General features: G+C 40.7%; 1 protein-coding gene across 1 annotated transcript; it reads left to right on the top strand.

The window, feature by feature from the left end:
• Window positions 1–466: 466 nt before the first annotated feature.
• On the top strand, window positions 467–9,163 carry TTR (transthyretin). Its single transcript, XM_061169967.1, has 4 exons — window positions 467–535; window positions 1,546–1,676; window positions 7,658–7,793; window positions 9,056–9,163. Exons 1-4 carry the CDS (start codon window positions 467–469, stop codon window positions 9,161–9,163), a joined length of 444 nt encoding a protein of 147 aa, XP_061025950.1.
• The last annotated feature ends 16,548 nt before the right edge of the window (window positions 9,164–25,711 follow it).

Genomic DNA, 25,711 nt, shown 5'->3' with positions numbered 1-25,711 from the left:
GACGCACTATATTTAAGCCTGTGTAGCCAAATGTCATTCCATGTGAAATAAGTTATTACAATTTGCATCTATCATTTAAAATGAATGATAAAATGTACAGAAAATGGAGAACATGCATAGAAATAATAGGTAGGGAGGAATAAAATCTCCAAGAATGCTGCTGCATCCAGCCACGCATGGAGAAGAGTATTTTTGTTTGTTTTGATTGTTTTGTTTTGGTGATCTAGCTGGTCAAATGACCTGTTAAGAATATTTCATAGAGCTAATGTTCTGACGCTCTAATCTGTCTAGGCAAGTTTCATATTTGTGTGGGTTACTTATTCTCCCTTTGTTGACTAAGTCAGTAATCAGAATCAGCAGGTTTGGAGACAGGTTGGCAGGGCTCAGGAGGCTGGCTGGGGAGAAGTGAGTATAAAAGCCCAAAGCTGGGAGCAGCCTTCTCAGAGACCCACCGGTCCTTGGCAGAATGGCTTCCTCCCGTCTGTTCCTCCTTTGCCTCGCTGGACTGGGACTTGTGTCTGAGGCTAGCCCTGTGGTGAGTGTTCGACTCTTTGAAATCCTTTCATATGTCTCCTGTGGATGAAGTAGAAGTGACTCCTTCCTGCTTTACCAACCAGCTTTTGTTAGTAGGGCCAGGGCACCCAGCATCTATTTTTAAACATCATTGATTCAAACTTCAAAAAGAATGAAATTCTGCAGAGCTCATTGAACTGGGGCTTGGATCCTGGGTGCTCTCCTCTATGGCTTTGCAATGGTGCCTCAATTTCCTCAGATAAATGGTAGAAATAAAGATCCGATATTCCAGAAGCTGTTACTATTGAGTTTTCAGAAGCTTGACATTTGATAAAGTTGATTTCCCTTTAGCTAATCAAAAAGTATGTAGTGATTAATCTCTGAAAGGCTTGGCAGACAACGTTCTAGTCAGATATCTAACTCTTAAATCCTGAGAATTCCCTGGTGGTCCAGTGGTTAGGCCCCGGCCCCTTCACTGCTGCGGGCCCCGGTTTGACCCCTGGTTGGGGAACTAAGATCCCGCAAGCTATGCAGTACGGCCAAAAAGAAAAAAAAAAAAATTCTTAAATCCCCTAGAAGAATTAACTAAAACTATAAAAAGGGTCATGAAATCATCTGACATTATTTTACAGCAACTAGTAAGAGGGAATCACTACAGCAACAACTGAGTAAAATGCTCTCAGGAAAAACTATTTACTCCTATGGCACAGTACATCTTTGCAGTAATTCCACTCAAATGACGAGGCTTACTGAAGCAACTGTTCTCAGAGGGCCTATTTTCTCCCTTCAAGTTCATTATACACGCCCCCGCTGGAACGCAGCATGTCCAGAGGCAGAAACCATTCCTTCTTTGGAGACAATCACGTCTGTGCTACACTGAGTGAGGGAAGCTCATTAACCATCAACACTTCCGTAGCTGGAAATGGGATTCGCGTGTCCTTTCTGCCTCGCTCCAAATCGAAGACCACAAAGGACGCATCCTGTCCCTCTGACCAACTTTGTTGACTTGTCACTTGTCTTCTCTCTGCCCAGGGCTCTGGTGAATCCAAGTGTCCTCTGATGGTCAAAGTCCTAGATGTCGTCCAGGGCATTCCTGCTGTGAACGTGGGCGTGAAAGTGTTCAAAAAGGCTGCTGACGATACCTGGGAGCCATTTGCCTCTGGGTGAGCTGCCCGGGGAACCCAGACACAGGACTTGGTTATACCTTCCCGTTCCCCCGCCACTTGTTAAAGAGAGGGGCTCACATTGTTACCAGAAGGGGGGCCCCTTCCAGGGCCCGAGAGTGGGCTCTTGTCTAACACTCGGAAATGAATTGTCCGAGGAGAGGCACGTGCTGACAAAGCAAGAGACTTTATTGGGAAGGGGCGCCCGGGGTGGAGAGCAGGAGGGTAAGGGAACCCAGGAGAACTGCTCTGCCACGTGGCTCGCAGTCTCAGGTTTTACGGTAATGGGGTTAGTTTCCGGCTGTCTCTGGCCAATCATCTTGCTTGTGCCCATATTTGGTCTGACTCAGGGTCCTTCCTGGTGGCAGGCACATCTCTCTGCCAACATGGATTCTAGCTCGAGGGTTTCTGGGAGGTCGGCAGGACCTATGGGCTGGCGTCTCCTCCCTCCTTTTGGCCCCTCTCGGGTTCTCCCGATTAGTTTTCTGAGGCAGTGCCGTGGTCCTTATCGGGACCTCCTGTTGTGAGACAACTCATGCAAACAGTTGTTATCCTACCTGGCCAAGGCAGGCGGTTTCGGTCAAAGGGTCCCTAACAACATCATTCACTAAAGGTCCACCAAGTAAACTGAAAATGTGGGCAGAGGGAAAGTGGATTCTGAGAAGGATGCCCTCTTGCCTTGCTCAGCTGCAAGTGACCAGGATCCTGAACAGCATTCCGGGCAGCTTCCTACTCCCCACTACACTTCACCGCATTTTGGGGTCATGAACCACATGAAAAGGGTGATGAAAACTATGAACTCCATGCCCAGAAAAATACACATATACACACATACAAAAATGTGTATATAATTTCAGGAATTCCAGATTCCTTGATGCCCTTGCATAACACTCCTTGTCTTGGAATGTTAGGAAAGATGTAGAATTTGTGTTGATTTATTAATGAAAGGAATGGAATCGAGGGGCTGCATGGAGGAGGTGGCTGTCTGTAGTGTATCTGGATCATCCAGTGTCCAGGGCTGTTGTCTAGCAAATGCTGGTGGAGCATCTACTCTGTGAGGCTGGAGTTACCGAGCTCCATAAGAAAAGACACAGAAGAGAAAGACACATGATAGCAAGCACAGCCATAGACCAGCCTCACCATGCCCACCGCTGGGAACCCAAATGACTTCTCACCTTCACCAGATGCTCTATAACTTTCACAGAGTTCTTCCACCTCCACTAGCAAGAGTTTCAAAGAAAATGCACATTAGTAAACTCTAAACCAACCAACTAAAAGAATGAACAACGAAGAAACGCTCAGTACCAAGCGATACTGCTAAGTGTTTCTGTCCCCTGAGAAGAGAGTTTCTGTGGGTTTTCACTGAATCCCAAGAATCACATGATGATTCTTCATCCATCATTGGGAAGGTCATTTTCTTTAGTGTGGTTTCAACTGAGTTTTTATTTGTTAGTTCATTTATGTTTCTATAAAATGCCAAGAACACTGTGGAAATGCCAAGTTAAGAGAATATTCTAAGCACGAGACAGAACGGATGCCAAAAACATTCAGATGAAAATAAATAAATAAATAAAAAGGCAAAAAGAACCCAACAACATTCAGATGTTTGTGGGAATTTTTTTTCTGATGATAAGACCAAAAAGGGAAATCCAGTATTTTCTTCCTGGAAAGGAAGAAAGGTGGGAGGGTAATGAACAGAGTCAGTAAAGACAACTTCCATTTTTACCTCTCTTAGTTTTTGCTGTCTAATGGAGAGTGATTTCTAACACCAGCCATTGAGCAGGTACTTACATGGAAATAGAAATTGCCTAGTTTAAAAACAAAAAGGAGTTGCCTAGTATTTGTTGATGGCAAAGAGTTACCAAGGAGCTTAATCATATAAACAATGAAAAAGTCAGATATGGGTTTCTCCTTGTATTTGGGGGTCCCCATTATGTGTACAAATGATACCTCCTCTGGAAGATACCCTCACACAACAGGGGAGAGAAGTGAGGCCCCAGGGTCAAGGGAACCTCAGTCAGAGAAGCTCATGGCCACTTCCAGGGGTAGTTACGAACCTTCGCCCAAACACCAACCCTGAATCGTAATGACTCTTTTTTTTTTTTTTTTTAATGGTAACTGTCTGGCAGTTAGTTTACTAAAACCTAAATTGGAACATGTAGACACAGAAGTACGTTGAAAAGATTTTTAGCTTTCGGGAAAGGAAACCCATTGCAATAAAACGTCAAACAGTCTTTTCAACTGACAGCAAGAACTCCTCTCAGTTTTCTACGTATGAACAAAATCCAGTCACATCAAATTATCCAACAAGTTAATAAAAACAAATTTTCCTGAAACTGCACATCATGTAAGTCCTCCAAATTAGCGGCAGTCAGCTCAAGCTGTGCTTGGTGGTTCCCGGGGACTATGGACCCGTCGGTCAGGCTGGCTCTGCTGCAGGCTACCTGGGTGCCAGGTGGGCCCCAGGGAGGTCACAGCTGCAGTAACTGCCTTCCTGAGTGGCCTGGGCTGTCCCTCCTCCCTCACCATGATGGTTAGAGCTTCTTTGACCTTCCCACGCCTCACCCACAAGCCCCAAGTTGGCCCAGTTCAAACGCTTCCCTGAGTTTCTAGATGTTCCTCTATCTCCTGCCATTGGCCTGGAACCAGGGTTTTCATCTACAATTTCCCCCTCAAAACACCGAGGGGACAAGGCCCCTTGCTGAGGAAACCGTTTACTTCCTCCCTACTTTGTACTGTATGGGGAAGTGGCCAAAAATGTGTTTTTTGTTTATTAGTAATGGGTCCTGTTGGATTGAATGACTTAAGAATGTGTCTATTGCAATTAAAAGAAGTATCGTGTTTATATTAATGCTTTAAAGTTTGGTTACTCTGGGAGCATCAGTTTACAGGAGTGTAAATAGGTGATAATGAATGCAATGAAGGATCCCACGTTAAAAGTGTACCTCTCTAGAAAACGTCAGTGTGGTTTTTTTTTTTTCTTTTCTTTTTTTTTATTGGAGTAAAATTGGTTTACAATGTTGTGTTAGTTTCTGCTGTACAATGAAGTGAATCAGCTATATGTATACCTATATCCTCTCCCTCTTTTTTTTTTTTTTAACATCTTTATTGGAGTATAATTGCTTTACAATGGTGTGTTAGTTTCTGCTTTATAACAAAGTGAATCAGTTATACATATACATATGTTCCCATATCTCTTCCCTCTTGCATCTCCCTCCCTCCCACCCTCCCTATCCTACCCCTCTAGATGGTCACAAAGCACCGAACTGATCTCCCTATGCTATGAGGTTGCATCCCACTAGCTATCTATTTTACGTTTGGTAGTGCATATATGTCCATGCCACCCTCTCACTTTGTCACAGCTTACCCTTCCCCCTCCCCATATCCTCAAGTCCATTCTCTAGTAGGTCTGTGTCTTTATTCCCGTCTTGCCACTAGTTTCTTCATGACTTTTTTTTTTCCCCTTAGATTCCATATATATGTGTTAGCATACTGTATTTGTTTTTCTCTTTCTGACTTACTTCACTCTGTATGACAGACTCTAACTCCATCCACCTCACTACAAATAGCTCAATTTCATTTCTTTTTATGGCTGAGTAATATTCCATTGTATATATGTGCCACATCTTCTTTATCCATTCATCCAATGATGGACACTTAGGTTGCTTCCATGTCCCGGCTATTGTAAATAGAGCTGCAATGAACATTTTGGTACATGTCTCTTTTTGAATTATGGTTTTCTCAGGGTATATGCCCAGTAGTGGGATTGCTGGGTCGTATGGTAGTTCTATTTTTAGTTTTTTAAGGAACCTCCATACTGTTCTCCATAGTGGCTGTATCAATTTACATTCCCACCAACAGTGCAAGAGTGTTCCCTTTTCTCCACACCCTCTCCAGCATTTATTGTTTGTAGATTTTGTGATGATGGCCGTTCTGACCGGTGTGAGATGATATCTCATTGTAGTTTTGATTTGCATTTCTCTAATGATTAATGATGTTGAGCATCCTTTCATGTATTTGTTGGCAATCTGTATATCTTCTTTGGAGAAATGTCTATTTAGGTCTTCTGCCCATTTTTGGATTGGGTTTTTTGTTTTTTTTTATTGAGCTGCATGAGCTGCTTGTAAATTTTGGAGATTAATCCTTTGTCAGTTGCTTCATTTGCAAATATTTTCTCCCATTCTGAGGGTTGTCTTTTGGTCTTGTTTAAGGTTTCCTTTGCTGTGCAAAAGCTTTTAAGTTTCATTAGGTCCCATTTGTTTATTTGTGTTTTTATTTGCATTTCTCTAGGAGGTGGGCCAAAAAGGATCTTGCTGTGATTTATGTCATACAGTGTTCTGCCTATGTTTTCCTCTAAGAGTTTGATAGTGTCTGGCCTTACATTTAGGTCTTTAATCCATTTAGAGTTTATTTTTGTGTATGGTGTTAGGGAGTGTTCTAATTTCATACTTTTACATGTACCTGTCCAGTTTTCCCAGCACCACTTATTGAAGAGGCTGTCTTTTCTCCACTGCATATGCTTGCCTCCTTTATCAAAGATAAGGTGACCATATGTGTGTGGGTTTATCTCTGGGCTTTCTATCCTGTTCCATTGATCTATGTTTCTGTTTTTGTGCCAGTACAATACTGTCTTGATTACTGTAGCTTTGTAGTATAGTCTGAAGCCAGGGAGCCTGATTCCTCCAGCTCCATTTTTTGTTCTCAAGATTGCTTTGGCTATTCGGGGTCTTTTGTGTTTCCATACAAATTGTGAAATTTTTTGTTCTAGTTCTGTGAAAAATGCCAGTGGTAGTTTGATAGGGATTGCATTGAATCTGTAGATTGCTTTGGGTAGTAGAATCATTTTCACAATGTTGATTCTTCCAATCCAAAAACATGGTATATCTCTCCATCTATTTGTATCATCTTTAATTTCTTTCATCGGTGTCTTATAATTTTCTGCATACAGGTCTTTTGTCTCCTTAGGTAGGTTTATTCCTAGATATTTTATTCTTTTTGTTGCAATGGTAAATGGGAGTGTTTTCTTAATTTCACTTTCAGATTTTTCATCATTAGTGTATAGGAAAGCAAGAGATTTCTGTGCATTAATTTTGTATCCTGCTACTTTACCAAATTCATTGATTAGCTCTAGCAGTTTTCTGGTGGCATCTTTAGGATTCTGTATGTATAGTATCATGTCATCTGCAAACAGTGACAGCTTTACTTCTTCTTTTCCAATTTGGATTCCTTTTATTTCTTTTCCTTCTCTGATTGCTGTGGCTAACACTTCCAAAACTATGTTGAATAACAGTGGTGAGAGTGGGCAACCTTGTCTTGTTCCTGATCTTAGTGGAAATGGTTTCAGTTTTTCACCATTGAGGACGATGTTGGCTGTGGGTTTGTCATATATAGCCTTTATTATGTTGAGGAAAGTTCCCTCTATGCCTACTTTCTGCAGGGCTTTTATCATAAATGGGTGTTGAATTTTGTCGAAAGCTTTCTCTGTATCTATTGAGATGATCATATGGTTTTTCTCCTTCAATTTGTTTCCCCTCCCTCTTGGACCTCCCTCCCACCCCCCATCCCACCCACCTAGGTCATCACAGGGCACCGAGCTGAGCTCCCTGTGCTATACAGCAGGTTCCCACCAGCTATCTATTTTACACATGGCAGTGTATTTATGACACATGGTAGTGTATTTTTGCGTAATGACTTTTTTGAAGTGAAACCTCATAAGAGAAAAAATCTACAATGAGCATTTTGAAATATTCCTGACAAATTTCCTGTCAGTTAATTTTAGACAGTTACTAGAATTTTCCCTGTCCTGAGCTAGTTGAGAAAAAAAAAAAAAAAAAAAAAAATATATATATATATATATATATATATAATCACATACACAAACTGCACTTGTGTGTGTGCGTGCGTGTGTGTGTGTGGTGTCACCTCAAAATGGCATTTATTCCCTCAATGCCTAACTTAATGTGGACTTTTGCACCTTCTAGGAAAACCAGTGACTTTGGGGAGCTCCATGGGCTCACAACAGATGAAAAACTTGTAGAAGGAATATACAAAGTAGAATTAGACACCAAATCTTACTGGAAGTCAGTTGGCTTTTCCCCTTTCCATGAATATGCAGAGGTGAGTGTATGGATGCTTGTGTTGTTTTTTATTTTTTGTTTGTTTTCAATCCCAGAAAATGCACCGTTTGCACTTTGCACACCTTGGAAAAGTCGGAAGGAATGTACTGGACTAGCACAGCTTCCCTTTCCCATTTCTACAATCAGAAATCCACAAAACTCTGAAATGCAAACTTTTTCTCTGTTTGATGATAACTCATTTAGTAACATGACCTGAACTTACAAGATGCTCTTTAGAGACTTCATTCCTTCCACTGAATCCTATTGTTTGTCTGCTGAAGAAATATTTATATGTTGGATTATTAGGCAACCCTCCAGACCCCACTTAGGGTGTTATACAGCAAAAAATAAGTGCATCATTTTACGTCTCTAAAATCTGACAATTTTTTCATTCCAAAACACATCTGGCTTCCAGAGGTTTGGATAAGTGATTTCGGACAATGCATACAGAGACAGTAAATTCATAATAATAATAGCAACACAATAGATAACACCTTTCAAGCATATACTACCACTGTTTTCTATATTTAACCTATTTAATCTTTGTAAACAACCCATTGGAGCCATTCCTATTATTGCCCTTATTTTACAGGTGAAGAAAGTAAGGCACGGGGAAGTTAAATAACTTGTCAAGGTCACGGGGCCAGTAAGGGGAGGAGCAGTAATATTTACCACCAGGTGCCAGGCTGGGTTTAGCCTCAAGGTGTGCCTCAGCTTTCTTCCTGTGAGAAGTCACGCTAAAAAAAATAATAAAAATAAAGCCACATTTGTAACCCTTGGTTCACACTCTATTCCTCTGCTTATGAGGTAGTGGGAACCTCAGAGTTATCCATGGGCCCAATTTCCTTGCATCTTCCTTGTCTGTAATAATTCCTTAAGTCATGTAAAACAGATGGCTGCCGTGGAAATAGAATCCAGACATGTCGGTCAGCGTTAAAGATCAACTAATGGCATGAGCAATTAGGAGCTCTGTGATTTCCCTTGGTCAGGTTAGGGCCACCCTGATTTTTAGTGTAAATTTGCCAAAAAAAGAGAGAGACCTGATTATACAGGCGGGAGTAAAGAATCTGGTTGGAAGGGCTGCGCAAGGCTCCAGCGGCTTAGCTGGCCAGCATATTTGGAGTTTTGCCTTTTGCTCACACTGTTCCAGAAAACAAAATAAGAAAGTAAAAATAATTTCTTTGGACTTAGAGTGGTCTCTCTGTCTGTGACTCACATTTGGAGGCTCTGCTGAAAAGCAATCCTGTCTGTGTTCCCTCCTAGGTGGTGTTCACAGCCAACGAGTCTGGCCACCGCCACTATAACATCATGGCCCTGCTCAGCCCCTACACCTATTCCACCACGGCCCTCATCAGTGGCCCCAAGGAGTGAGGGGCACCTGCTTCGGTGGACTTGAAGGATGAGGGACAGGACTTCGTGTAACCAACAGCATTCCATTTTTATTAAAGCAGTGCTTTCACTTTATAGGCTATGTTAGAAACTCGGGCAGAGACAATAAAACATTCCTATTAAAGCACTTCCCATTTCACCATTTGAACTTGCTTTTTTTATTCCCCTGTTGTCCTCTCAAATAAAAAAAAGAATCCAAATTTGACAGAAATGCAAAGGAACTCAAAGAACATCTCTGGCTGAACTCTGGGGGAAATCCAAATTTCCAGTGTTTTCCAAGCTAAGCACATATTCGACCTCGTCCGCAGCTTTTAAAAACACACATTCTGAAAATGAGAGAGCTTTCTTTTCCTCTCACCTTTGGTGAATAGCAAAAGGCAAATTCTAAGTGTCCTCTTCTTTATTGTGTGCATTTCCTTTAAGTGCTTTGCTGATTTCAAGAGTAGCCCAGCTCCACCGGGACAGACTTACAGTGACTCAAGCCCTCTAATCCGGTTCAGAATGACCACAGCCCACAGGCAGCTGACTAGGGGATGTGATCAGAGAACCCTCGCACCCCCAACTCACTTGGAGTAACCTGAAATTCATGTACTGAGAGACTGCTGTACGCCAAGCATTCCTTTAGATGCTTTGAACCTAAAGAATAAGATCCAGTGCCTGCGTATAAAGAGCTCACATTCTTTTAAGAAGATAACTATGTCAACGTGATTTGACAAGGGCTATGGCCCAAGGCACCATACCTTGGTGGGAGGGTGGGAAAGAGGGAGTAGCAAACAGCCTGGAGAAATTAGAGAGGGACTCAGAATAAATTGCACTTGTTTGAAATTTGACCCTTAGTCATTTATCGGGTAGAAAAGGAGGAGGTATTCTAAGTAAGGAGAGCAGAGATTGCAAGAGCAAGCCAAGGGAAAGAGCTTGATAAATTGAGAGAACAGATGGGGGATTAGAATATTGGATTGTAGGGGGTATTGAGGTGCACTAGGTTGTGCTGCTGTAACAAACACCCCCAAATCTCTGTGCCTGAACACAAAGTTTATTTCTCATGAGTGCTAAGTCCAATGCAGAAGTTCATGTTCTGGTGACCCTCAAGGTGGCTTTCCTCCACATGGTGACTCAGGGCCCCAGTTTGATTTATTTTGTGGCTTCAAGGGACACCTAGTCAGCAGACTGGAGGAAGAAATTATGGTATTAGCTGCCTTTGCACTGAAGTGTCACACATGATTCTCCCTGACATTTCACGGGCCAGAACTAGTTACACGGTCCCATTCAGATGCACTGAGCAATATGGTCCCCAGCTGAGAGTCATTTCCCAGAACAACTCTACAGTCTGGAAAAAAGCACTAATCTGTGTTGGTCAACAACCATCTCTGTCACAGTAGGGTTGGGAGTGGTGGGAAATGAGGCTGGAGTGGAGGCTGATGGCCCTGATGTCACCTTGATTTTGGGCTTCTACCCTCCAGAACTGAGAGAGAGAACCATGTGTCTCTGCCTTCATATGGCTGCCTTCTTATTGGATTATAATCTCATCTTTTATTTTTTAAATATACATTTTATTGTGGTAAAAAAAACACATAAAATTTATCATCTTAACCATTTTTAAGTGTTCAGTACGTAGTGCTAAGTATTTTCACATTATTGTGAAACAGATCTCCAGAACTCTTTCATCTTGCAAATCTGAAACTCTATACCCATTAAACAACAACTCCCCTTTGCCCCCTCCACATGGCCCCTGGGGACTACCATTCTGTCTTCTGTGTCTATGAATTTGACTACTTTAGATCCTCATATAAGTAGAATCAAACAGTATTTGTCTTTTTGTGACAAGTGTGACCTCATCTTAACCAATTACATCTCCCATGACCCCATTTCAAAATAAAATCACATTCTGAGGTACTGGAGGTTAGGACTTAAACATATATTTTGAGGGGGACACAATTTAACCCATAACACTTGTCTTTCATGACATTGACACTTTTGAACAGTACTGATATCCGTTATTTTGGAGAACCACCCTCAGTCTGGACTCACCTGGCATTTTTTTCAGGATTGGACTGAAATTATTGTTTTTGGTAAGAATACCACAGAAGTGATATCAGTGTCCATCTGAGTGCGTTATAGTTAGGAGTTGATGTCAATACGTCATATTCTATGCCCCGTTTTTGATCAACAGAAAGTCTCACGCATTGTGCTGGTGTGTGTGGGAAGAAAATCTCATGGCAGCGAGAAAGAGGAGACAGAGAGGAAGAACCCTGGAACCTGGAAACACAGCCATGACGTTGTTGTTGTAGCTTTATAGGCTGGTGATGAAAACAAGATTCAACAAATGGAGAGAGGACAGTGTGTCAGTACTCTCCAGCCCAAATCCACCAGGAACACGTGTGTAGCTGAACCAGCTGGACTTTCTACTCATCCCGGCAAGAGAGAACACACAACACTCTCACTAAGACAGTATTAGACAGACCCTATCACAGGCTTTGGGCTTTGCTTGGGTGACTTGGGGGAGAGTCTAAGAAAGTGGGACTCCACTCTCTAGATTGGATGCCATCAGAAAGTGGGGACAAGTCTATGACTGAGTATCTCAACAGTTCATCTGTAGGGAAGGCAGACCAGAGCAGACACAAAGCTGTGACTGGTAAAGCAGAAATAGTGACTCCTTTTAGTGAAAAGGGAGGTTTGGGATTTTGTGGGTTTCAGCGATTTCTTTTTTTTCTTGCTTTGTCGTGGTCTTAGACCGACCTTGTTTGATGTTCTGTGAGATTGTCGTATCCAACAGAGAAACAATGGCCCAAACTAGCTTGTAATAAACTTGAGGCCAGTTCCCGAATGCCAGGAGCTGCTTTCCCACCCTCTTCCTCAATGTCTATAGAGCTGTTGAGAACAAAAAAATCAGAAAATAGTGGTGATAGCTTTGCTGTGAAAGGGGAGAGAATTAGAGGAGTCCATGAAGTGTTAGGCATCAATCGGTCCTGGCCAGCAGATTGAACGGACCACCCAGTCACTGAGCCCACTGTGGGCAGAGGGCAGATTTGTAGTCAGCGATGGGTGAGTTCAATTTTAGCCATGGTGAGCTTGAAGTCATCAAGCCAGTTTTCAATCTCATACCTTGGAAGTCAGCATTGTGTGTACACATACAGGCAGAAAACAAAACTCACTAATATTAAAATACCTCCTGAAACATTTGGATAGCACCTGCCAAACAAGGAAATTTAGGGTGTTTATGCCTTAACCTGTATTTTGTTCACAAAGGTGACACTTCTAAGAACTTTTATTTCTCACCCAAACCCTCAGTCTTATGACCATTCCTTCCTTTTACTTCTCAGTTCAGAGAACACAACACTCCCACCCCTGCTTCAGCCCCATGACTTCTTCTTCCTGCCTTTCAAAATGGAAGTAAGCTCAGAATCAATTCCATTTTCCTAGCTTCCCATTCTCTGTGGGTTAGAACTGCCCCAGTTAATTTAAAGCCAAGGCAGATGGTAATTCATCTTTGGCAATCAGTGCAAATGCTGAAGGTCTGTTCCGGAATCACTGTCAGCCAGCAAGGAGAGAGGGGTTACATGCAGCTGCTTAAACAAACTCTGAGATGTGGAGCTTCCCCAGGGGCTCAGCAGTCACCCACCCACTGCCGCTGCCACTAATGTCACTCCCCGGGAGGCTGAAGGTTGGGAAACTGTGTATAAGGCAGGAATGCAACGGTGGGCTTGGGAGAGAACACTGGGGCTGGCACGCAAGCCCTGCAACTGCCCAAATGAGGACTCACGCTGAGCTGAGTGGACACGACTCGACAGCCTTCCTCAGGAGCGTGGTTTGGAAAATACCCTGGAATATATTTCCAAGTATGTGGAGGACAGTCCCTAGCACATAGTCAGTGCTCAGTAAATATTTGCCAAAGGAATGAATGGAAAGGGTGGATCCAGGTAGACAAATAGCTCTCATCTGAGCCCTTAAAGTCCCTTGGGTTTTACCAGGGTGTTTTTCCCTCTCATATAGACGTGTGAGAAATGGCACCATGGAATGGACCAGTTTGTTGGGAAACACTAAAAGCCTACCAGCTCCTGGGAGTAACCTCGTTCAAATATTCAGTGTCAGGATCTGCATCCTTGGACTGATTTCAAGAACTTAGTCACCGAGAATGTCTACCATAAAATCAGTCGATTTAAAATGTCCCATTGGGTGCCTGGCTAGCTCAGTTGGTATAGCGTGAGACTATTAAAGTTGCCACTGCCTAGGCCCAGGGCCAAAAGAAAAAAGGGTTCCTTTACTCAAAACTACAACTAAAGCCTACTGAGTGGATTTTGCCTCATTGTCTTGAAAGGCAGAGAAGCTCTGCTATTCCAGGCCTCCCCACAGAGAAGCAGCATGGGATGGGGGTCCTGCCTGGGGCCGGCACTGCAGGGGGGTCGGGGCCTTGCCAGGAGTCAAGACCCTTCCTGTCTGGACTTCCTCTGTGCAGATGCAAATACTCAGCAAAAATCCATGAATGCTCTTCAATGAATATTCCAGCCACACTGCCAGCAACCATTCCATCCATCCCTCTTCCATTGGGTAGCAATGGAAAAGCTCTCACCCTTAGTTCCTGGAGAAGGGGAGTGGGAGCTTCTCCCTCTAAATCAATCAGTGAAATCTCATCATTTTTGTCCTGGTGTTTTGCCAGGGCCCCTCGGGACCTAAAATGGCCCACTCAGAGGGAAAACCAGGACTTCTCTTTTATGGTGAGATCAAATGAGGTGACTCCCTGGAAGGATGCAGCCCTGGGAGGTGCTGGCAGCCATCTATGACCATGAGGGGAGCGATCCTCAGGAGAGAGCCAGTTCCAGAAATGTGGCAGGTCAGTCTTGGTGACAAGCTGGAGCAGCTGAAGCATTTAGTATTTCTCAAATTTTCACGGCATTAACCAGTAGTTTCCTTATTTTTCAACAGAGTTTGACTCAGTTTTTATAAATCAATTTTTATTTAGAACAATGACTTTTAAAAATGATATATACTTTTTTAAAACAAAATTTTTAAAACTGTTTTTTTAAAACAAACTAATTTTAGGACAGTTTTAGATTGACTAATTTAGCTATTTTGTTACTTGTGACCAAGAATGTCTCAGTTGATACAGCTGTAGAAATATTCACCTTCCCTTGATAAAAGAGTACAAAAAAGTCAGGAATGGTTCTAAAAGAGACTTTCTCACATATATCATTAAATTGAAAGAATTCATCCTATGGTTTGTTAAGAATAAAATTGGCAGTTTTCCCAAAGATATTGTAATAATGTCCAAGAAAGTAAAATTACAGTAACCCCTAGTTGTACAATAGAATGTTATTTATTAATAGAATATGATAAACTTATTTCAAGTTGCAACCATAATGTGAAATTATTTTCATGCTCTAATTATTTTCCCATGAACATTTTCTCATATTTCTGTGATCTTTATAACTTTTATTTTTTGAAAAATTTATCACCTTATGTACTACAGTTTAATTACACCACGCTCGTAATGTGATTATACTTAGTCTCAATTTTTGCACTTGTAGCTAGTGCTGTAATGAACATCTTTATGAAGCATACAGATTTTTCCTTCTGTTGAATTAAGTGAATGACCTAACATTTCTAGGCATTTATAACTCTTAGGCTGAGTGGGGCCTTGGGCATCAAACCTCCTGGGAAAGAGTCCTGGCTCCACCATTACAAGCTGTTTGATCTTGGACAGATTACATAAACTTTCTTTGCCTTGGTTTTTTTTTTTTTTTTTGTAAAATGGGAATAATCATAGCACCGCCTCCAGAGAGTTATTTTAGAGACTAATTGTCATAAGACATGTAAAGGGGCTTAAAACAATGCACAGTACATATTAAGTTCTCAAGAACTGTAACTGCAGATATTATTATTTGGAATAATAGAGTATGAACACATTAATGTCATAAATTCTATCTCACCGAAGCCTTACTAGTTCTGCTTATTAAAAATGTTTTGTCACTTTAATATATATATTATTATATCTCATGATTACTTTACTTTTTATTTCTTTACTAAGGATGAACATTTCTCCTGTATTTATTTTTTATGTGTATTGTTTATTCCCTTTAATAGATAAGTTTTTAAAAATTTTATTTTATTCAAGTATAGTTGATTTACGATGTGTTAATTTCTGCTGTACAGCAAAGTGATTCAGTTATACATATATATACATTCTTTTTCATATTCATTTCCATTATGGTTTATCACAGGATATTGAATATAGTTCCCTGTGCTATACAGTAGGACTTTGTTGTTTATCCATTCTATATATAATAGTTTGCATCTGCTAATCCCAAACTCCCAGTCCTTCCCTCCCTCCTCACCTTGGCAACCACAAGTCTGTTCTCTATGTCTGTGAGTCTGTTTCTGTTTTGTAGATAGGTTCATTTGTGTTATGCTTTAGATTCCACATACAAGTGATATCATATGGTATTTGTCTTTCTCTTTCTGACTTACTTCACTTAGTATGATAATCTCTAGGTCCAACCATGTTGCTGCAAATGGCATTATTTCATTCTTTTTTATGGCTGAGTAATATTCCATTATATATAATGGAATATTATATATATAATATATATGTATGTGTGTGTGTATATATATATATATATATATATGTATATATATATATATATATATATATATATACACCATATCGTCTTTATCCATTCATCTGTCAATGGACATTTAGGTTGCATCCATGAATAGACAAGTTTTTAAAGTATGTCTAATAATCTAAAATGTCTGTGACTTATTAATTCATATAGGCACGTGTATTACTTTCCCCTTGCCACTGCAATAAATACCACAAATTCAGTGGCCTAAAACAACGCAGATTTATTCTCTTACACTTCCGGAGGCCAGAAGTCCAAAATCAAGGTGTTGGCAGAGGTGTGTTGCTCTGGGTACTTGGCCTCAAGAAGTGGTTCTCGTTCCCTGTTTAAACTTCTGGAGGTCACTTGCCTCCTTGGCTCCTCACCCCTTCTTATAAGGCCGCTTTTGATTACATTGGGTCACTCACATAATCCAGGAATATGTATCCATCTCAAGAGCCTTAATTTAATCACACCTGCAAAGTTCCTTGCACAGGTTCCGGGAATTAGCATGTGGACATCTTTGGGTGGCCATTATTCAATCTGTGATACCATACGGGTATTGATGTACCCAACACACATTGATTGAGACCTGGTGCTGGAGCTATAAGGATGCATTAAGACACAGGGTTTGCCTGCAAGGAACTCACATTGTTAGCAATGGAGACAGGCATGAAAGAGACAGAGAAGGAAGGAGGGAAGGAAGGGATGGAGGGAGGGAAGGAGGGAAGGAAGGAGGGAGGGAAGGAGGAAGGGAGGGAGGGAGGAAGGGTGGGAAGGGAGGGAGGAAGCAAGGGAGGGAGGGAGGAAGGAAGGGAAGGGAGGGAGGCAAGGAAGGAAGAGTGGGGGAGAAGGAGGGAGGGAGGGAAGGAAAGGAGGGAGGGAGGGAAGGAAAGGAGGGAGGGAGGGAAGGAAAGGAGGGAGGGAAGGAAGGGAGGGAGGGAGAGAGGGAAGGAAAGGAAGGAGGGAAGTGAGGGAGGGAGGGGAGGAAGGAGGAAGGGAGGGAGGGAAGGAGGGAAGGGAGGAGGGAAGGGAGGGAGGGAGGGAGGAGGGAAGGAAGGAGGGAGGAAGGGAAGGCAGGAGGGAAGGGAGGGAGGGAAGGAAGGGAGGAAGGGAGGGAGGAAGGGAGGGAGGAAGGATGAAGGGAAGAAAGTCAGTATTGCCATAAAAATATTAAAATGCTGTGGTTGCATAATAGAAAAAAAACTTGTTCTGATTCCTGGGGGCCTGGAGGCCTCACAGAGGAGAGGACAGATGAGCTACTCCTTAGAAGCTAAGTAGGAGGCACCAGGCAAATAAGGAGGAAAAAGCCATTTCTGGAGAGAAGACTGAATTGCAGAGGGACAAAGATTTGAGAGTGCATTAAATATGCAGAGAAAGGCAAGCAATTTGGTTTAGTTAGAGGCTAGGAGGTTTCATATCTAAGTAGCAAAAGACTGAAGGGCTATGCTAAAAAGTTAAAGACCGGTAGGCAATGGGGAAGCTAGTGAAGGTAAATGATCTGCTCTGACCCAGCTTTTTCAGAGCCCAGTCTTGTGTCTGGGGTGGACTGAATGCGGGGAGCCTGAAGACTGTCACAATTATCCAGTGGAGGGGTGGTAAATTCCATTTATATATATTTTTAAATTGATAGCTAGTAAAAGAAATGGAAAGAAAAGAACTAGATTATTTTTGTTTATTTATTTTTGGCTGTGTTGGGTCTTCGTTGCTGCACGCGGGTTTTCTCTAGTTGTGGCGAGCGGGAGCTACTCTTCGTTGCGGTGCATGGGCTTCTCATTGCGGTGGCTTCTCTTGTTGCGGAGCATGGGCTCTAGGCACACGGGCTTCAGTAGTTGTGGCACGTGGGTTCGGTTGTTGTGGCGCATGGGCTTAGGTGCTCCGCAGCATGTGGGATCTTCCTGGACCAGGGCTCAAACCCGTGTCCCCTGCATTGGCAGGCGGATTCTTTTTTTTTTTCCTTTTTAAAAAGTTTTATTTTTTAATATTAGTTTTTATTGGAGTATAGTTTACAATGTTGTGTTAGTTTCTACTCTACAGCAAAGTGACTCATATACATATATATATATGTTATACATATCTCCACTCTTTTTTACATTCTTTTCCCATTACAGTCCTTTTAAGTAATAGGAAGGTGACATTACACAAACAGCTGTCCATCCTTCTCAGCCATGGCCCAAGTCAATCCTTATCCAGCTCAAGTCTTCCAAGGTTTGGGACGCTAAATCATTGAAGGATTCTCTTCTCAAAGCAGATGGAAAGGGAGTCTACTGCTGCCCCTTAATGCAACTTGTTCCTTGATTCAATCCTAGTGCCTCCCTGGAAACGCCAGGTGGGCCAGGAGATGAGTCTGATTATGGTTTTACCGGATCACGTGACACAAAAGAATGTTATTAGATGGACTAACTCCCAATTAACAAGGGCAGATACTTGGGCTAGACCGTGTGGCCTCTTTGAAGGTCTACCACAGAACTCTGATTTCAGGGGTGCACAGCCTGAAGAGGAGTCCTGACTTAACAAGAAGCCAAGTAAAAAAATTTATGGGACAAGGGACTCTTCTGAGGAAGGCCAATAACAGATTGAAGGGAAGGCCATTTGAAAAGCAGTGAAGTAAAAAGAAAAAAGACATTACCTACTGTGTCCACACCCTCTGGGGATGGGGTATAAATGCTCCCCAGAGGCAGGAGACTCACTAGCTCCTTGAAGAACTTGGACTCTGTCTTCAGCTGGGCACCTCGCTCCCTCCAACACCATGCCTTACAACTTCTGCGGCAGGCGGATTCTTAACCACTGTGCCACCAGGGAAGCCCAGAACTAGATGATTTTAAAGTTCCCTTCCTGATCTAAAGTTCTGTGGTATCATGATTCCTATTCAATTTGTTCTCCCAGTGGGATTGGGAATTATAATACTTTAGCTACTAGGCTTAGAATAAAAAAATCTATTTGCTGTACTCCCAGTAAATGACTCATAAAAGAAGTTTTCAGATAAATAGCTACTAACATTTTTTATTAAACAATTACTCAATTATTTCCTCTGATGTATACTAACAAGCCTTTGAATAGTTTTTTCCCTTACGAAAGCACACTATAAAAGCAATGCCATATTTTTTGTAACTTCGAAGCAGCAAAACCCCTCAGACTGCAGACTTGGAAGAACAAGCAATGTTTGCTGTTTAGTTTTTTTTTTTTAAGTTTAATAAGTTGTTGGACTTTGAAGTTAAAGTCTAAAGTCAGGAATTAGTTTCTAGAAAGGCTTTTATAAGACCTTAACAATACAAACTAAACTGTGTACAAAAAAAAAAACACTCAGTAAAAATGGGAAGAAAACAAGACCCTGCAAACATGCATTAGTGACATTTATATAATGCAGCAAGAACAATGACTGAGTAGGAATCTTTCTACTTGTTAAGGTCGATCATTAGCTAATGAAGGATAAACTCATTTGTTCCGCTTTGCTCAAATAATTTTTAAAATTTGTTTCTGTTTAAGATCGATTTTAGGGTTTGCTTTTTAAATTGTCTTTTTTGATTATATAAAAACATTGACATGGTTCCAGTTCCTAACTATGTAAAAATCATAAAGAATCAGTCTCACTGCCAGCCCTGTGCCCTCCACCCCTTGCCAGCCTCTCCCCCCAGGCCATTTTATTAGTTTCTGGTTTTTCCTGCTAGTCACTGCTTTGTTTAAAAAAAAAATATATATATATATATATATATTTTACTTCCCTTTCTTTCATTCACAAAAGGTAGCATTTTAGATATGTGTGAACCTTATTATTTTTTCCCACAGGATACTATTAGTCTGGAAATCAGTACATATCAGAACACAGCATTTGTGCCTCCTCTTTTATATGTCTGTGGAGGGCCCCAGGGCATGGTGACCAGGGCCAATTCAACCAGCTGTCCCTCTGCAGGCATTCAGGTGCTCCCAAACTTTCGCTACTCTCATGCCTCAATGAATAAACTTGTACATATGTTGGTTTCATAGCTGTAGAGATGTGTCTTTAGCGTAGATGCCTAAAAAAGGATTTCTGGGACAAAGGGTCATTTTGCTAGATATTGCTAAATTCCCCTCCACAGAGGTTGTGACCTTTTGCATCCTACGTATGAAAGTGCCTGATTGTCCACTGTCTCACCAATAGTGTTGGTGAAACGTCTGGATTTTTGCCAATCTGATAGGTCAGAACTGGTACTTTGATGTAATTTGAATCTGCATTGTGAGTGGGGTTGATTATCTTTCATATAGGACCTTTGACCTTTTAAAATTAATTTTTAAGTTTTGAAGTCATTGTAGACGCTCATGCAGTTGTAAGAAATAACAGAGAGAGATCCCTGGACCCTTTACCCAGCCCTCCTCCCTGTGGTCACACGGTACAAAGTCATAGTGCAATGTCACAACCACTAAATTGACATCCACACAGTCAAGTACAGAACAGTTCCTTATCTTTCTTTTCATGTGACATTTTTATGTGAGTTGGACGTGACCAGGTAAACGCATTCCATTAACTTCTCCCACTAATTACCAAACAACAACAACAAATGAAGCCTACCAGAAGATTGGGGTAAGGTGGGGTAAGGAAGACCAACTGCCCAGGGACACAGAGACTCGAGGAACAACCCAGCCATGAGTCCCGGGAGTTCTTTTCTTGCCTCTTTGATATCCCAGCCTGGGTGCTAGAGAGGTCAGCAACCAGAAATGCCCATAACTGACCCAAAGAGAAAAAGCCCCTCAAGAAATGGCTGCTCTCCACATCCTGAGAACCTAGAAGGGCGCGCAGACCAGCAGGCACCATTCAACCATACAGTCTATTCTCCAGAAGGGCACCCTAAGAAGAGCCAGGGCCTTTCCCACCCCCACTGAGGAGCAGTGGTGGCCAAACCCTATCGCCCCACCCACTCCCCACCCCCACCTCCTCTGTGGTGATGAGACTGTGGGTGGAATTCTGGGAACTCCCCTCTTCTACGTGGCCTGAGACTTCTGCCCCTTTTTCTATTGGGTTTCCAAGTAGGTTATAAGACAGAGGAAAAGAGGTTGGCTCCCATGAGAAGCCCTTGGCGAGCATCTCCCTTACTTGGCTGTAGCCTCCTTGGGGGAAGGAACCGGGTCTTAGTCACTCTCATGCCACCAGAACAGCACAGTGCCTGAGACACAGCAGGTGCTTAATAAATGCCCTAGGGGCTTCCCTGGTGGCGCAGTGGTTGAGAATCTGCCTGCCAATGCAGGGGACACGGGTTCGAGCCCTGGTCTGGGAAGATCCCACATGCCGCGGAGCAACTAGACCCGTGAGCCACAACTACTGAGCCTGCGCGTCTGGAGCCTGTGCTCCGCACCAAGAGAGGCCGCGACAGTGAGAGCCCCGTGCACCGCGATGAAGAGTGGCCCCTGCTTGCCGCAACTAGAGAAAGCCCTCGCACAGAAACGAAGACCCAACACAGCCAAAAATAAAAATAAATTTTAAAAAATAAATAAATAAATGCCCTAAAATATTGGGGTTGGAGAGACTAGAGACCAGCCTGCCAGAAGCTGCTAGACAGGCTGAAAGACTGCATAATTATCCTATACAAAATGACATTTATACAAGGTCAAGGGATAATGGAATAATGTGGGGCAAATCTGGTTACCCATAGTGACCCTGTTCTGCCTGAACAAAAGCACTCATGGGATTTCATTAAGACTCCAGGGAAACTAACAGCCACCACGATGGTTCCTGATTCTAACAATGGTGGTGGTAGAAGAAGAAAGGAGAAGGAAGAGCAGGCGAAGGAATGGAAGAAGGGGAGGAAGGACTGTGTAAAAGAAGTTGAATCCTTGGAAATTAAATATGCTTTAAAAACGACCTCAGATGGAAATGATGTCTCAGAGGTAAATTAACACCTTCTCCTTGATAAATCAAGCAGGTGTTTTCAGGATCTGCTCTCAAACTCTTTCATCACAGTATCTGTGCCTTGTGACAACATTTATTTTGTGGTATCATTCTTAAAATATGACCCAAGATAATTTGCATGAAAGAAAAACTTGTCACTCTAAAGCTGAAAACTGACTTGATATAAGCCAAGCTTCTGCTCAGAATCCAGCACTGTGCTAAGTGCTCTATTAGAATTAGTTGCTTTAATCATTTGAACAATCCTCAAGTAGCTCCTATTGTCCTCCATTGAGAGACCAAGAAATTGAGGACCACAGAGGTTTAAAATTTTGCTATAATTTCACAGCCAATAATAGGGAATCTGTGAATTCAAACTCAGATCAGTCTGACTCCAGAGTCTTTGCTTATAACGACCACCTTCCACACAGTTCTACTAAGAATTAACCGCAAATACTCAAGGTCTGTTGCAGAAAAGCACTGATCTCAACTATCCTTCTGAAGCGTAGTGTTTCCAGCTGAGAAATATTCTGCACGTGGAGAAAAGCTGCTCCTTCAAGATGCTCTGTTGGCTCTTTAATATTGCATGAGTGAAATATAAAACTGAGTTTGCAGAGGGCACAATGGAGCACCTCATTTGATAGGATGTGGGTTTTCAGCTGTTTCCACTCTCAGTTTTACACACAGAGGACAGTAAACTCCTTGAGGGTAGGTAATGTCTGATGCTTCTTGGAGATCCTCCAGAGCACAGACTTCAACTAATGGAGTTGGGAAGATTAAATTAGCAATGGTATTCAGGCCCACCAAAATATGTTGTAGGAATGTGCTGAGAAAAATACAAGTTTTGTTTTTCAACCCACATATTTTTCTTTTAATTGTAGTATAATTTTGAGTGATATAGCACTATCTTTTCTGAAGTCACTTAAGTCAATAGCAATAGAGTACTCCTTAAGAAACACCTTTTCTAAATAAAACAATTTTGGTCCAGGATATCTCCACAGCCTTAAATCCATACAAGGAAAAACTTTTTTTTTCTTTTCCTTTGCATCTTTATGAAATGATGGGTGTTTAATCATATCATTATGCTGTACACCTTAAACTCAGACAGTGCTGTATGTCAATTATATCTCAATAAAACTGGAAGAAAAAAATAAAGACAACAAAAAAATTATAAAACCATTAAATTAAGTTGGCATGGCATGATTCATCAGAGGATACATTAATACCATAGGTAGGAACCTGGGGCAGACTAAGCGAACTCCATTTTATGGCTTTGCATGATTTGAATGACTACATGATTATGACTTAATGATTGGCTTTATTTGTGATATATAGTGGACAATATTCTGGCAGCTCGTACTATGCATACAAATTAATAATACTGAGAATTCATTACACAAATAATTAAAGTTGATAAAAGTCATGATCTCACCATCTAGTCCCAAGTGCAAATCTAGTCTTGAGGTATTTTTGAGATTTGACTATTTGCCTTAAAGATCTTCAGACTCCTAATACCTGAAAAACAAGAAGGGAATTGCCCACAACACACCAGCTTAGTTTACTCAAGTTGTGCAGGGAGAAGAAAGTTATGCTAAAAATGACTTCTTAAATATTCATTTTGATACAGTAGATTACTAATTGCATTGATGAAAAATATTTAAATGTCACGGTGTCTCTTCTGAGGTCCAAGCTATGAGGTGATCTCTAAATGTATTTAACAGACACTGTTGCAAAGGCATATGTGATCACCTTATACTCATGGTGTAATCCTAGTGCAACCAAGGTATTCACCAGCAATTCACCTGGAATTCAGGAACACAAACACAACAAAACCCCAGATAATCCAAAAAAAGTTCCCGAGAGAAAATAATTACATCATCACACCAGGTCTTTAGAACATTATATTTCATAAAAGACAATGATAAAAAAGTACAAACATTTCCATGAGAAGCAAAAAAAAAAAAAAAATGAGAGTACAAGAAATTACTAGCATTTATTTCAGTGCATTTATATAGAAGCCTTTCAGATCTTAATAAATAAAATAATCTTAAGTACACTTCCTTTTTCTGATAAACACTATGACCATTTTAGTTCTCTCATTGGCATATTTGCAAATAAAAGATAATACATCTAGAGTACCAGTATTTGTCTGAAAAGTACACAACGAAATACAACAGAGATAAGCAAAGGCCAAATACAATGACACAAAGTCTGCTTTCACGTGTACAGAGCCTCCAAAAGACGGAGAATATTGTATTGGATATTTTCCCATTTTGTTTTAAAATGGATATCAACATCTTGGCTGGGAAAGGAGAATAAGCAAGTTTTAATACATACTTTTGTATTTACATAATATTGCAAATAAGGTTTTCTTACTGAACACCTTTTCACAAAATACAGGCAGAAATTTATAATTAGACTTAAAAAAATATTCATTAAACCCCAGTTTTGGCAAAGACTTAAATGACCATCTCCACTGTGAATGAGACATAATGTTACAGCAAATGTGTACACTTTTTCCTTTTCTTTTCTACAAACAGGCCCATTAATCATTATTACTTTCTCTAGTTGAAAGGCACTATATAGGTTTCCCAGTAGGACCATAAGGAGCTCATAACTATGTCCACATATATACGTTTCTTGACTTTGAGACTAAGAAATATAACACATAAGTTATCAGAGGATGTTTTCATAATTTTAGAAAGGTTTCAACTTGCTTGACTTGATTTGTTTAGAAATGAAATAATATTTTTTCTGTAGACATACCTAGCATTGCACCTGATAGAGTAGGTAATCAATACATGTTCACTAATAAATCAACCAAACTATAAAGATAGTTTGCATTTGCAATGTATTTGTTAATTTTTATGGAATACAGTTACTTTTGTACAATGAAGATAACTGGGCAAAGCTATGTCACTTATATGCAAACATATAAAAGTTACTATTTATAGGCAACAATCAATTTGAGGTCTGCACTTAAAAAGAAAATAAAAACAAACAAAAGACATAAAGCAAACTACTGAGATGGCTTTCACAGGATGACACACCGTATTCAAAACTGAAAAAAGCAGAATATTCATGGCCCACTCCTAAAACAAAAATTACTACTAGACTTAATCCAAGAAAATAAGACAAATACTAGTACAACGGAGTTCTCTTGAAACTATAAAAATGTGTATCAAAACGAGAAGATTCCAAAATGTGGGCAGCTCCATATTAAAGAGAAAAATATGTTTTCCTAATAAGACTCAGAAACAGCCCTAATTACCCCCATGACTAAAATATTTAAGTATTATTGGGTTAATTATGCTCCTATGCCCCTACGATCTTGTCAGTGATCAACAAATGTTAACTTTCCCAACCTACTTTCTTTCATTTCATCAAATTAAAAAACTACATTGGCTATGAGAAACAGAAAGTGAATAGATACACAATTTAAGAACAAATACCTTGCTTTTCAGAAGGTTTGATTTTTCATTATTCTGAGTACCAGCAAAAAAATGAAAAACAAATATTTTGGAAATATTTCTAAGAAATAAATGTAGAACAATTCTGTTTGGTATCATAACAGAGAGCTATCAGTTTTCTCAAAGTGTAAGAATTTCAGTTATTTTATGATTTGGTTTGCGGTCATTTGTGTTACCAATATTTGCCATAGAAAATGACAACTTCAAAATTAAATTTACAACCTGAGAGATAAATAACCATATTTCTGTGTTAGGTGAATAATCCATTTCTATTGTTCCTCATGTTGTTGAAGATTCACTTTATAGATATATAATTTTTTGTTTTAAATTTGTGAAAATATCTTAAGATATTTTAAAGAATCTTTGGTTAACCATAATTGATAATTTTCAAAGTAAGGATACTGTTTGGTTTTGCTATGAAAATGCCATCCAAATTTAAGATTAAGTAATATACTTGATGTCAGGTAGAGAAACCTGTTTTTAGAGAAGTGTCTTAATAACACCAATGCATTTAAATAACTGATAATATATTTTAATATAATTCTATTAATTTACGCTTTTGTGAGGAAATTAACACCGGAGATGTGATATCTTAAAAGTGAAAAAA

Source organism: Eubalaena glacialis, chromosome 15 (genome assembly GCF_028564815.1).
Source record: "Eubalaena glacialis isolate mEubGla1 chromosome 15, mEubGla1.1.hap2.+ XY, whole genome shotgun sequence".
NCBI lineage: Eukaryota > Metazoa > Chordata > Mammalia > Artiodactyla > Balaenidae > Eubalaena > Eubalaena glacialis.
Note: the sequence above shows the minus strand (reverse complement) of the source record. Positions and strands in the feature narration are given on the sequence as shown.

Bases quoted from the DNA above. Each gene is read 5' to 3' on its own strand.
- TTR (XM_061169967.1), top strand. From the start codon at position 467: ATGGCTTCCTCCCGTCTGTTCCTCCTTTGCCTCGCTGGACTGGGACTT. The intron at 1,677-7,657 runs GTGAGCTGCCCG...TGCACCTTCTAG, and splicing joins TGGGAGCCATTTGCCTCTGG to GAAAACCAGTGACTTTGGGG. The intron at 7,794-9,055 runs GTGAGTGTATGG...GTTCCCTCCTAG, and splicing joins CTTTCCATGAATATGCAGAG to GTGGTGTTCACAGCCAACGA.